The 13,615-nt window shown below is 33.6% G+C and overlaps 1 protein-coding gene across 2 annotated transcripts; it reads left to right on the top strand.

The window, feature by feature from the left end:
- The first annotated feature begins 1,950 nt into the window (after window positions 1-1,950).
- LOC134264824 (uncharacterized) lies at window positions 1,951-5,926 on the top strand. Of its 2 annotated transcripts, none has more exons than XM_062747100.1 (6): window positions 1,951-2,033; window positions 3,082-3,245; window positions 3,737-3,902; window positions 4,421-4,494; window positions 5,052-5,182; window positions 5,570-5,926. In XM_062747100.1, exons 2-6 carry the CDS (start codon window positions 3,090-3,092, stop codon window positions 5,811-5,813), a joined length of 771 nt encoding a protein of 256 aa, XP_062603084.1. In that variant the 5' UTR covers window positions 1,951-2,033; window positions 3,082-3,089; the 3' UTR covers window positions 5,814-5,926. The 2 variants fall into 2 exon arrangements, with proteins under 2 accessions (XP_062603084.1, XP_062603083.1); XM_062747099.1 differs by having other exon boundaries at window positions 1,955-2,033; window positions 3,085-3,245; window positions 5,570-5,925.
- The last annotated feature ends 7,689 nt before the right edge of the window (window positions 5,927-13,615 follow it).

Here is a 13,615-nt window from a genome sequence, read left to right as displayed (position 1 = left end):
GTAAGTCTCTAAATTAGCCAAATATCGAAACATTCTACCCCCTCTATATAAAGTACATGTATACACAAGGTGTGCAACGCCATTTTGACCCCTTGCTCGATTCAGGCTTCAATTTATCACATAAATCGGATATGCCTACTGGTTTTCGTGAACATTGGGTTCAAATATGATATTTCTCGCTATATATTTCTTCCGTAAGTTTAAATCCAGCGCGTTGATAATGTTATCAGCTAAACTTCATGCTGACTTCGAATTTCGTCACAGGGCCTGATCGCAATCAGCTGACGTCACGGAAATTTAATCTCGACAACAAATGCTCCTATACATAAACTTTTTTAATACAACAATTATAATTTATTTCATTGACAAACAAAATCAGAGAAAAATTAAAAACCGAAAGATTACGTTGTTTTGATAGTCTTGATTTTAATTAGCATATGTTATATGTGTTTGAAACAAATCATAGGTAGAGGCGTTGTCGATAGGTAGCGCGTTATGGAAGTTTCCGGTGTCTATACATGCCATAAAGCGGTTAGCAAAGCTAACCGCTTAAAAAGGTGCCAAATATTTCCAAAACTTTTGGCAAAAGTCAATTGTGAAATTCTAAAAATCCAACTAAAAAGAGAAATAGTTAATGTACATATTTCAGCTTAATAGAACTCTGTAAATCTTAATTAAGGTCTTCCGTTTCCAACGGAAGACCTTCTACTGATTCTGTTGGTAAAGATTATTATTCTTTTTTTTCTTCTGCTTCCTAGACCGCAACTTTGAGGCCTCATATCTCGCTCATTTCTCAACGGATTTCGCTCAAATTTTCAGAAGTTATAGACGTTAATAAACTCTATCAGAATAATGTCTAAAATTTCAAAAAGCCACTTCCGGTTTTGAGTTATTTCCCTTTAAAGGAAAATTTATAGGCTTTCGTTTCCAGACAAAGGCTCAGAGACGGCTAAAACTGGAGCAGAAATTCTACTGATTTTAGATAATAAAAGGATTGAAGTTGTGCACATCAGTTTTTGTTTTTCGATTTCTCTATTCAAAATGGCGCTATATAGGGGTCAAAAATTAGAACGCTTAAAAGAACCAAAAATTACTCATATTTTTCTTTTTATCTTCTTAACTAAAAATATTTTGTTAAAATATATAGAACATAATTTGTGCAGAATTAGAAGATCTTTCAAATGATATGTCGGAAAAAGGGCTGACCCCAAAATTAAGGGACCTAGAGGGGCCAAAAGTTTTTTCCAGATATCTCAAAAAGTATTGAGAATTTGTGATGCATCAAAGAAGCAAAGTTGTTCAAAATATCAAGCTTTATCTAATGGGGTCGTCAAAATACGTCCGGCGACGTTACTTCCGGTCGAACCGGAAGTAGTCAGAAAATGCATATTTTTGCCGTTTTTGACAGGTTTTTGGGTAATATGTCTCACTAGAAGCTTAAATATTAATTTTTCGTCCGTCGTCGTCACTTCCGGTCAAACAGGAAGTACCAAAGAATGGCTTAATTTTGCTATACTTAACATAGATTTGGAGAATTAACCCATTTTTGGACTTCATTACTTTCTTTTTTTTAAATAAAAGTTACTTCCGGTCAAACAGGACGGAAGACCTACTCGTTGCTTTGCAACGAGCTCGGCTCTAGTTCTAAATAATATTGGAAAACACACTTTTCCTCATGACAAACAATGACTTCAAATAGATGAACCTAACCTTCCATATTTTTTTTTAAATTTTATAAAGTATTAATGGTACATGTAGTACCTCTTACGTAACTTCATAAACATTCTTCTAATAAATTCATTGTCTTGCTTATACCTGTATTGTTTTCATATTATACAAAAGAAAAATGTTTTCACACTGATCAATTCATACAGTTTTTACACGTCAGACATGAATTCCGGAATTGATCATTCTCTCGAGATCGGCCCTTCAATTCTTGTGCCTTTGTCACTTCTTGTGCTTATGCAACCGCGATTTTTTGAGTCTTCGGAGCATTCTTCTAACCATTCAAGGCCCAGTTCAAAGTTTTACAGGTAATTATAATGTAGGATTTTTATGTTGAAAGGATGTTGTATATTGTGGAGGAAACATCCCGTATATAAAATCTTCAATAAAGAAGCAAATTGACTATAGTACTTTGTGTAGCTTCTTACACAGCTGCAGGTCTGGTACAATAACTAGATTTAGCTACGTAGCTTGATTTACCTACATAGCTTTATTTACCTACTTGAGGTAGCTTTATTTAGCTACCAAATCAATTTAATTCTATAAAAAAGCATTTTTTTTTAAAGATACGCTGAAAATATCATTTTGATGCAACATTTTCAACTTTGAACTCATATGAAAACAATTCATGAAAAAATCACTCTTGAAGAAATGTCTTAATTTTTCTGCGCAATTGCAATCAAAGTTCTGAAAGTTTTGGGGCTATGTATGACAGTTAGAACTGTTACTCCTTGAATGAAATGACAAAGAAGTCCAGTTCCGGTTAACACAATAATAGGTCGGTAATTATTCAGTACAATGTGAAGTAATCATACTCAGTCATGCCTCATCGAACCTCACCGTATGGTCAGATAACCAAACAATGGAATTACATGTTTTGCTCTAAATTGTCCAAACGCAGCGATGTATAAAATATCTCTGCTTTGAATCGTTTTTTAAAGCCTCCCTAATATAAATATCAATAGTCATTTAATTGCGACTTTTTGTTTCTTTTTAATAAAAAGAAAACTTTTAAAAACTTACCTTGAAATAGCTAAATAAAGCTACCTGAGGTAGGTAAATAAAGCTACGTAGGTAATTCTACCTACGTAGCTAAATCTAGTGATTGTACTGGACCTGAGCTGTATCATTACAGTACCTTATCAATTCGCTCTGATTTTTGTATGTGTTTCAGTTAATTTACTTTTGCCCACGCATCCATGTGATGATAAACATGTATAATCAGGAACTAGTTTAGTATTTTCATTTTTGTTCTAAATGAGTAAATCTCAGCGAGTGAGTCCCTACGACATCTCTCTTTTATTATATTTGTCTGTGATATGATAATATTTCTTACAATCCCTTTTGTTAACAAAGCAGTAAACATGCCCAAAAGAAAGGCATCTTCAGACGAAGGGAAGTCACAGAGTAAAGTCTCCAAGAAAAAGAAGTCAATATCAGATGATGAAGAAGAAACTAAAGGCAGCAAGCAGAAAAAATCCTACCCAAAACTAGTGGACCCAGCAACAAACAAAGAAACTGTAAGTACTGTGGTATCAGGTCTGTTCGCCCTATCTACCTGTTCGCATGAGTCTGTTTTGCCATACATGTATTATACAATCAAGTAGCGTAAAGCTAAAGTAGCATATTTTCACCTAATTTACAGTTACTGACATGTATGATATTAAAGAAAAATCTTATCAATTCTTTGTATTGTATTTTTGAAAACAAGAAATTGAAAGAAAAAAGTTTCTCTGTTTTTCTTCCTATTACATATTGTAAATGTTGTGTGGTAAATGATTACATAAGAATTAAAATGCATCACATAAGTGCAGTTTCATATTTCACATACAGTGTGCAACTATTAAATAAATGGGCATTATGTACTGTACAACATTCTAATCTTAAAACCATGTCAGTTACATATTGTCTTATTTTATTATGATATGGATCTGTGGATGAAAAGACATTTTAATTTTTACTATATACATGTATATATATTAACTAAATGAATGATTTTTTTTATCAACAGACAGGAGAAATTAAATACACAGCAAAGGAGCCTACACGGAACAAGAAAGGAGAACTCGTTTTTCCAGATTTCCCAGAATTCCGTCCAAATATGACACCCAAAGAAGTTCTGCAGGCTGGAAGTTTTGGCGGAACTTACTTCCGTCCAATCAAATCATCTGTTACAGGTGAGAACTATTTTAAGTTTTGTTTGATATTGTGAAAATAATATCACAATGAACATATTGATAATGTTAAAACTGAACAGAGTATTACAATCTACAAGCTGCATACTATACTTGTAAAAAAAAAAGTGGCGTACTATAATACATGTGCATTTTTGTGCAAAGTTTGCCTATGTAAATGAAAAATTATTTGGGAAAAGTAAATTGCATCTAGACAGTAGTTTACATTAGAATGAAAGGTTATCAAAAGACATTTGAACAGATCAACACAACTGTCAGACACTCTTCTGATTTGTTTTCAAGGTGCTCAAAATGTTTATCCTGCACATGTTTTATTTTGTGCTATAATGCATAATTGCTTATGATAGAAAAAAAGAAAAAAAAAAGAAAACAAATATAAAACTGTGATTTTTGTCACACTGAGACTTAAAACACTCCATAAACCAAGGAATGGCAACAAAAATGAGTCAAAAGTCCACTTGAAACATGCAGCTCCATGACTTGACGTTGTCTTACTTCAGGTAAACAGTATAAAGATGAAGCCTTCAAAGAACTCCCCACAGACTGGACCGAGGGTCTTAACATCAAAAAACAGGTAAATAAATACAAACTGCAATGTACTTGTAATTAGAAATAGAATACAATCACGGCTATAGGATATTATTTTCGTAAATTTAATAATTCAACAGTGGATCCTGGAAAATTAGAATAAAAGAATTAGAGGTGTAGGAAAATCAATAATTTTGTCATTAATTTCTATCAAATAGAGAAAAAGAACATTGTTTTGATGTGCATACAGGTATTTTCACTATGTACATGTATCGCTGTAATTGCTTTTATTGATGTATAAATTGCATAATGTAGGTAAACTCTTTTTATTAATCATTAAGTGATTGGTATCTTATTTGACAGGTAACCTCTCCATCATATAACGATTAAATATAGCTTAGACATGATAGAGGTAAAAAAAAATGTTTTTACTGTCTTTTAAATATAGAGAACTGAAAGAACATACATGTAGATGTAGTTTTGATATTGTGCATGTACATGTATTTGTATTATGTATCAAATTGCTTATATTGATTTATATATATATATATATAAACTGTAAGTCTTCATAAGCCATCAAGTAATTAGTATTTTTTTTGACAGGTTACCTCCTCAAACTACAATGAGTCAGTAAATACATACAAGGTGAAGTGTGGGGGGAGCCTGGAGATGTGGGAGGAGAGTGGGTGGATCCACAAACAGGACCCCTACGGCTGGTTCCAGTGGTTCTGCAGGTAAATATAAATTAATCTGTAAACTCAGGTGGTTCCAGTGGTACTGCAGGGAAATATAAATTAATCTACTAAGATGGGTCCAGTTGTACTGCAGGTATGTATGAAATGACTCGTATAGGTGGCTCTAGTGGCACACCATTAAAATATTTAATGATTTTCCGCAAATAAACAACACTTCTCTCAGTTTTTGACAAAATATGATCTGTGCATGAAATGTATATTTCTGCTTTTGCTTATAAGAATTTTGAATTTTTAACAATAATAACTACTTTTGAGTAGGTGGGCAAAATTGCAGTCTTTTTTTCAGATTTAGAGATAGAAACACTCAAATCAATAAATAAAACAAGTTCTAACTACTGCTATAAAACAGACTAATTTCCTCTATAGATTCTATCGAGGAAGGAGGACCCCTGATGATGAGCGACAAGTAGGGAGATGGCTGAGGTGTGCAGGACCCACAGGAAGGTGGAAAAACAACCTCATCTCCAAGTGTTACCGCAGCGGGGCACGATATAATGATCCTAACATCTCCCCCGTAGTCAGACAGACCCTACAACACTGGGGGTACAGGCTAACTGAGGAGGACTACCTGGCTAAAGAGAAGCAGCTCAAGAGAAAGAAAGTTTTATAGGACTGGTTTGATTACTGGTCGTTGACAGCAGATATATTAACATGGTAAAAGATAATGGTGTTTTACAGTGTGTTACAGGAGAACAAAGTCATAGATTAAATAGCTTTGATCAGTACAAAGAGCATGATTGTCTAGTTTTGAAATGAGGTCAGAGAAAGATACAGTTTGACAGGAAAGTTTGTAGATAGCTTACAAACAATTGTATACTAGTACCGTACTAGATAGAATTGAGTTCCATACAGTATTTTCTCTCTGTGAAAAAAGTATGTTTTTTGTGATACTGAAGGAAGTGGATGAGTCAGAATGTGGATATAAACTAAATTCCACTTAATACCTTGCTTTGAAACTTTTATTGATACTTCTCATAGATTCATTTCTGTGAAAGTGAATGCATAGTCTAGTTGTGTTTTTTTTCCTTTGAATGTAGTATGTAGTTTTTTAGCTCACCTGAGCCGAAGGCTCAAGTGAGCTTTTCTGATCACATTTTGTCCGTCGTCCGTCCGTCTGTCTGTCCGTCTGTCCGTCTGTCTGTCCGTCTGTAAACTTTTCACATTTTCGACTTCTTCTCAAGAACCACTGGGCCAATTTTGACCAAACTTGGTACAAAGCATCCTTGGGTAAAGGGGAATTTAAATTGTTAAAATGAAGGGACATATCCCCTCGCAAGGGGAGATAATCAAGAAAAGACAAAAATAGGGTGGGGTCATTAAAAAATCTTCTTCTCAAGAACCACTGGGCCAGAAAAGCTGAAACTTATATGGAAGCATCCTGGTATAGTGTAGATTCTAAATTGTTCAAATCATGACCCCCGGGGGAAGGGCAGGGCCACAATGGGGAATCAAAGTTTTATATAGAAATATATAGGAAAAATCTTTGAAAATCTTCTTCTCAAGAACCACTGGGCCAGAAAAGCTGAAACTTATGTGGAAGCATCCTGGTATAGTGTAGATTCTAAATTGTTCAAATCATGACCCCCGGGGGAAGGACGGGGCCACAATGGGGAATCAAAGTTTTATATAGAAATATATAGGAAAAATCTTTGAAAATCTTCTTCTCAAGAACCACTGGGCCAGAAAAGCTGAAACTTATGTGGAAGCATCCTGGTATAGTGTAGATTCTAAATTGTTCAAATCATGACCCCCGGGGGAAGGGCTGGGCCACAATGGGGAATCAAAGTTTTATATAGAAATATATAGGAAAAATCTTTGAAAATCTTCTTCTCAAGAACCACTTGGCCAGAAAAGCTGAAACTTATGTGGAAGCATCCTGGTATAGTGTTGATTCTAAATTGTCCAAATCATGACCCCCGGGGGAAGGGCGGGGCCACAATGGGGAATCAAAGTTTTATATAGAAATATATAGGAAAAATCTTTGAAAATCTTCTTCTCAAGAACCACTGGGCCAGAAAAGCTGAAACTTATGTGGAAGCATCCTGGTATAATGTAGATTCTAAATTGTTCAAATAATGACACCCGGGGGAAGGGCGGGGCCACAATGGGGAATCAAAGTTTTATATAGAAATATATAGGAAAAATCTTCTTCTTAAGAACCACTGGGCCAGAAAAAGTGAAGCTTATGTGGAAGCATTCTGGGGTAGTGTAAATTCTTAATTGTAGGAATCATCACTCCCGGGGGAAGGGCGGGGCCATTATAGGGAATCAAAATTTACATAGAAATATATAGGAAAAATCTTTGAAAATCTTCTTCTCAGGAACCACTGGGCCAAAAAAGCTGAAACATATGTGCCCATGGAAGGATCATGGGGTAGTGTAGATTTCAAAATGTCTAAATTATGATCAGTGGGGTAGGGTGGGGATGCATTATGTATAACAAGGGTGAAATCTGGTAAAGAACAGAATGGTCAAAGCTTCTCAGGTGAGCGATGTGGCCCATGGGCCTCTTGTGTTTCTATGTAACTCATAATCTGTGAGAATGTTTTGCTTGAAAAGCTCAAAAACAGCACGATAATTCATTTTTGTTTTGAAACATACAATGTATTTTACATTTTTAAAGATGAATGATTTTAAAGTGTCATAACTGTGTTCTACTTATATAGTATTTTTATAAGCATCGTTGTTATGTTTGTAAAACAATATTACCTCAAAATTGTCATTTTTTGATAAGATTCATATGCAGGTATGTTGAATAAATATTTAATACACTTTATACGATTTCTAATTTAATATTTGCTTTAATGTATTCATCTGATGCAGAATAAATTCAAAACTTCTACATGAAAAGAAGGTTCTTGCCTTGGTCTTTAATTTGAGGCCAAAATAATTTTTAGTTTCTCAGGTCCAAAATATTTCAAAATTCAATGAGGCAGTCATGCAGGTTTACTTTTTTTATGTAAGAGATCCATCAATTATCAAATTACTGATATCAAATGATTCTTATCTTTATTTACAAAGTACTTAAAATAATGTTATTCCAACTATTGGCTGAAAAATCATAAAAATACCATATATTGATCATGAGCATAGAAAGCATGCATGAAAAGGAGATATTTTCAATTTTAGTACATGCAAAAATTGAGAAATTCACATATTTTACAATGGAGAATATTGAGTTATTTCCCTTTTCAATATTTCAACATTGATCAGGATTTAAGGGGTCCGACTACAGTTTTATTGTGTGAAAACTACAATAGGGAATCTCTTCATTTTATACCATATATAACTTACATTAACTTCAGTGTACATGCAAAGTTTGGGGACAATCTGCCGTCCATCTCAAAACAGGTACATTTATCATAGGATTATATAGGAAAATGTCAAGTTTTAGCACTTAAAAGCAAATTATACAAATACTACGTAAACATTTTGTTCAAACTATAATATTTTATGAATAAACCATATGATACAATATATAAAAGAAACCGAAAATTCGACCGTCTTGTTAAGAGATCATCTCAAAACGCCCCCCCCCCCCCCAAAAAAAAGCAAATTGTACCATTTTTATAGAGTACTACAAAATAAGACGTAAACAATGGATTCACAAGAAAACGTAATAAAAATATTGGTAATATTCTAAAATTTCTATGTTTTAAATTTCAAGAGAGTAAAAATATTTTTAATACCCCTTTCTTTAAGAGCATCAGATTACCATAACTTCTAAAAGACACTGCACCGACGTCAACCCACCTATCAATTGCAAAATCGGTAAAATAATTAGTTATATCAAATTGTAATTACATTTTTATACCTATAATTTCTTAATTTTGTTTAATTTTAATAATTAAGCGAAAAAAGTTAAATTAAAACAATAAATACGCTTTATTTTACTATGATGCGCGAAATATTGCGCCATGGAAACTATAGTCGGCTTCCTTAAAATTACTTGACGGTGTTGAATTTCATGCCATCTTTGATTAGACATATCCCAGTAAACTCGAACAAAAAAGCCACCACAGAGTCTAGCATAATTATATGTTTTCATAATAGCAAATTAACAAGAAAAGCTGATGAAAACTGAAACAGCATTTCTGTTGTTAACTTCGCTTAGCATATAGTTTTGGTCATTATGTACCATTATCACCTGTAGTAGATTGCAATTGGATGCGCAAAAGCATGCCCTACGTAGGAAAAATACTGACTTAAACACGTTACTTACAAATAAGTTGAAAATGGGAAAACTATGACCTCGTTTAAGTTAGATAGCATTTCGCCAATTGAATGATTGAAATAATGGCTTGTTCCTTTAGTCTAGTGCTGACTAGCATTTTTCAATTATTACGTTGTTATTTTCACTCTGAATAGTCTAAGAGATTCTTTTTTCGTGACAGGACCGGATTAAGGGGGATGTCCGGCCACTTTTAGTGCAGTGAGAGCAAAATGTAAACATTTCTTCAAATGGCTAAGATACATTATATTTTGATCAAATTTTAAGTCTTTTTGATAAAGATACAATAAATATGCATAACCGAATGTATGTTGTGCATATATAATCTATACTTTTGCAGAAAAATGCTTTTGATATGCACCTTAGAACTGCGCAGCTACAGAATTCAGCAGAGCCTTAAAAAATCCAAAAAAATATGCAAACTGTGCATTAATGTTCTCTCTACAACCATTTGTTGAGAAAATGTCAAAATTTTGCACTTTTAAATGATAATTTCAAGTTCAAAACAAGGTACCATTGTCTTCAAAAAGAGTGTAAAGAACCATGAAAGTAGTTCATGGATAGCAGCACGTGGTCTATTTTTAGCACAGAATCTTGTTTTCCAGAACTCTTCTTAATATGGAGGGGCATAACAATCTTTAAATGTAGAAGAGAATTACAGTTGCAAAATATTCCAAATAATATATGAACACTTTAAAAAGAGGAAAAGTGTTATAGTGTGGCTTGAAGTAATTTATTTAGTATTATTATCGAACAGTTGTTATATAGTTTACGTATTGACATAAAAAAAATTTAAACTCTTTGATTCCAGGTAAGGAAAAATGAGCACCATCAAAGTTAAAAATTAAGAGTTTGTAAGTTTGCCACAGATAAATTATATTATCTATTAAAATTTAATTATCTACAATAAAACACAAAGAAATTAGACACATAAAATTGATACGAATGACCTTGTTTTAGTACCTACTAGTACGAAGCGTTATCAAAAATTTCGCGAAATATCTACAAAACCACAGTTCAGATTAGATAGCCAAATACAAGTTCTATAAATAGCATATGCTGAAGTGTTGATCCTTGTTTGTGATGTCAATCTGAAAATGACGTCATTATTCAGGTACTTTTGACGAAAAATGGTTGTCTCAGTGGAACTCGTGGCACATGTATATCTTAGAAATGCCTTTGAAGTAGCGTATTAGAATTTGTTCATGTGAAGCAGTTTATTTAAATGGCTTCCTATAATTTCAATCAATGATTGGATATCGTTTTAGTGAAGGAAGGCAGATGGTCAATATGATACTTGTTATGTTGCCCGGTGAAAGCAAGTTTGAAAAGGGGTGTGTTTTTAATTAAGCAATATGCTATCAAAGACCTTCAATTTAAATTTTACACTTTGAAAAATACTTAAACATTTCAACAATATTTAAATATGAATATCAAATACCTAAGATATTGTTTACTTTTTGATCACCCCTCGTATACTGTGTCAAATAAACATGCATTTATAATTTTCATTACAGAGCAGCAATAGTTGAAAAGGCATGATATCATTCAGAGTGGGTTAGGAGATTTAATGAATAAATTTTTTTGTTCTCTTTGCCCATATTTTCAAAATTACAATTGTACAAAGTAAAGAGAAAGAAATCAACCTATAAACATCTTTAAAATGATGTTTGGTGGTCCTCCCAACTCAGGGAAAAATTATTGGGTCCGTGTTCATAGGTGAGAAAAAAATCCTTAAAATTTAAACAGAATTGTTGACGGAAGAAAAAGAAAAAAATATCGTGTAATGGAATGATAAAAAAATGAGTCGGGCAATTTCTATAGGCAGTAGATCGGGAGAGAGGGCAACCAAATATTTTTATAACAAGTGGTATTATAAAGCTAGTACATGTTCCATCACATACTTAGTAATGCAATTTTTTAAAATCTTTGACACTATTTTGAAAAACAAACATAGTATTTTCGGGGGAGGGGGGGGGGTTAGCACTCACTTTTTTGCGATGATACACATAGCATATATGCAATGGACCTTTCTTTGCAAACATTGTGCTCGCTTCTAAATATCATAGAAACAACTCATATTTTATCAAGATTTGTATGTTCAATGAGCGAGAGCTTACAATGTTGTCAACATAATGAGACATGATGCGTTTTTGTGTCCAAACATTACTCCGTACAATGTGTGGGTCATTGCAAACGTTCTAGCTATTTATGTGAGGTGCCTGAAGGATATCCTATAACTGCATATTTTTTCTATCTAACTTCTAAACAAAATAAACATATGTACCAACTTTTCGAATGTGAGACATTTTAATTACAATTTATTTTTCATGCACTGCATATTGTTTTACATTTTCAAATTAAATGCTAAGCATCCTCCTTGCAGTGCCCCATTTGAAAATAACTTCTATCGCCACAGAAAAAAGACCCACCGTAAACACATATGTTTAGGACATTTTTATCTTTTTTTCCTGAGTTTTAAAGAAACCAACAAATTATCAAGACTTGTTCCATAAAAATTACATATAATCATGGTAATAAACGGATTTATCCACAGCAGATATATGCACATGCCAACCATGTGCTTAGTGGAATAATATTAAACGAGGAATTTCGAGTTGTAAACAGAACAGTTTTTCCCGATTTGCTGGAGTGAGGTTAAAATCGCGTTTTTTCATTAATCAGACGATGCGATGCAACAAATAAAAGTAGTAAGTAATATTACCGAATGATTATTACTTAGTAATTTCTTGTCTTGATGTTATTATGGTCGCATTTATTCTAAAATCATTGTTATTCGAACTCTGTGTGACAGAGGAATGGCGGACCAAAATAAACACATGGCCTCGGGAAGACACCCATATGAAAAATCAAATTTTCAAGAATTATGGATACTGACAAGAAAAAAACGAAACAAATGGTTGTAGCCATATTATCAATGAATCAAACTAACTCCATTCTCAATGAATTTTTCATCTCATGAATGCTGTAGCTGCGCAGTTCTAACATGATTAATTTTCTTCTAATTAAGACAAAATAAACTTAATTGTTTACTAATTTTGGTCTCTAACAGTAGGTAATTAGTGCATTAGCACTTTGAGTAACTTTGGGCTAGTTTAGTAGAGTATTAAGCGCATTCTTGGTATTTCTTAGTTTACACCAGACTAGATCCAATATGGCTTGTACATCCCCCTTAATGGGGCTAGGTAACCAGTTGACAGGAGTTGCTTATAAATCTACATGTATATAGTACCTCATTCAAATAATAAAAGCCTAAACAGGGTTTAGTATATCAGTTTTCATAATGGCAAATTAACAAGAAAAGATGATGAAAAACTGATGACTTCAGCATTTCTGTTATCAACTTCGCTTATTATATACCATTATCACCTGCCTATAGAGTTTATGTACTCCATTTGATAGGATACGCGAAAGCATGCTCTACGTAGGAAAAATACTGTATCTAAAACAAGTTATTGTCAAATAAGTTGACAATGACAAAACAATGACCTAGTTTAAGTTCGCATTTCACCAAATGTATGATCGATATAATGGCTTGCTCGCTGGGCCGAGTGCTGACTGATGTTTTTCATAGAAATCAAATGAATACGTTGTTATTTTCACCATAAATGGTCTAGAGATTCTGTTTTCGTGACCGTATTAATGGGGCTAGGTACTTAGCTAGTTGACAGGGGTTGCTGAATCTATGCCACCTCATTCAAATAATGATGTTTTAGGGAGGGATCCGGATTTGCTGTCCTCCCAGTTTGTTTGTTCTAAGGCACTGAGCTTTGTTACTCTTTGTTTTTTTTCATAACTTATCTCCAGCTCCAAGACCCAAAAGGGTAATAAATAAACTTTCAACAAGACACTGCAGAAAAATTATGGGAATTGTACAGAGTCATATAGCTGAAAGAAAGAAATAGTACCAGAGGTGAAGAATACCGGTATATCCAGAGATACTTCGTTCCAAAGGAGAACTCCAAAACAAGCAGCCCAGGACAAAATCCCTTCTCAACATTGAGGAAAAACCTCCCTATCAGTGTTAGCAAAGAGGTTGTCAGATTACAGGAAGAAATACATCAGCACTTCAACTACAAGGGAACCGAAGATATCAAAGGATGTGTGAAGCACATAGGCATCCTTTCTGTTTTCCCGATCCAGTTAGGACCCACAGGGCC

Source organism: Saccostrea cucullata, unplaced genomic scaffold (assembly GCF_032062105.1).
Source record: "Saccostrea cucullata isolate Sc308-1 unplaced genomic scaffold, CSIRO_AGI_Scuc_v1 ctg10907, whole genome shotgun sequence".
Lineage (NCBI taxonomy): Eukaryota > Metazoa > Mollusca > Bivalvia > Ostreida > Ostreidae > Saccostrea > Saccostrea cuccullata.
This window is presented reverse-complemented; position numbering and strand designations above follow the sequence as displayed.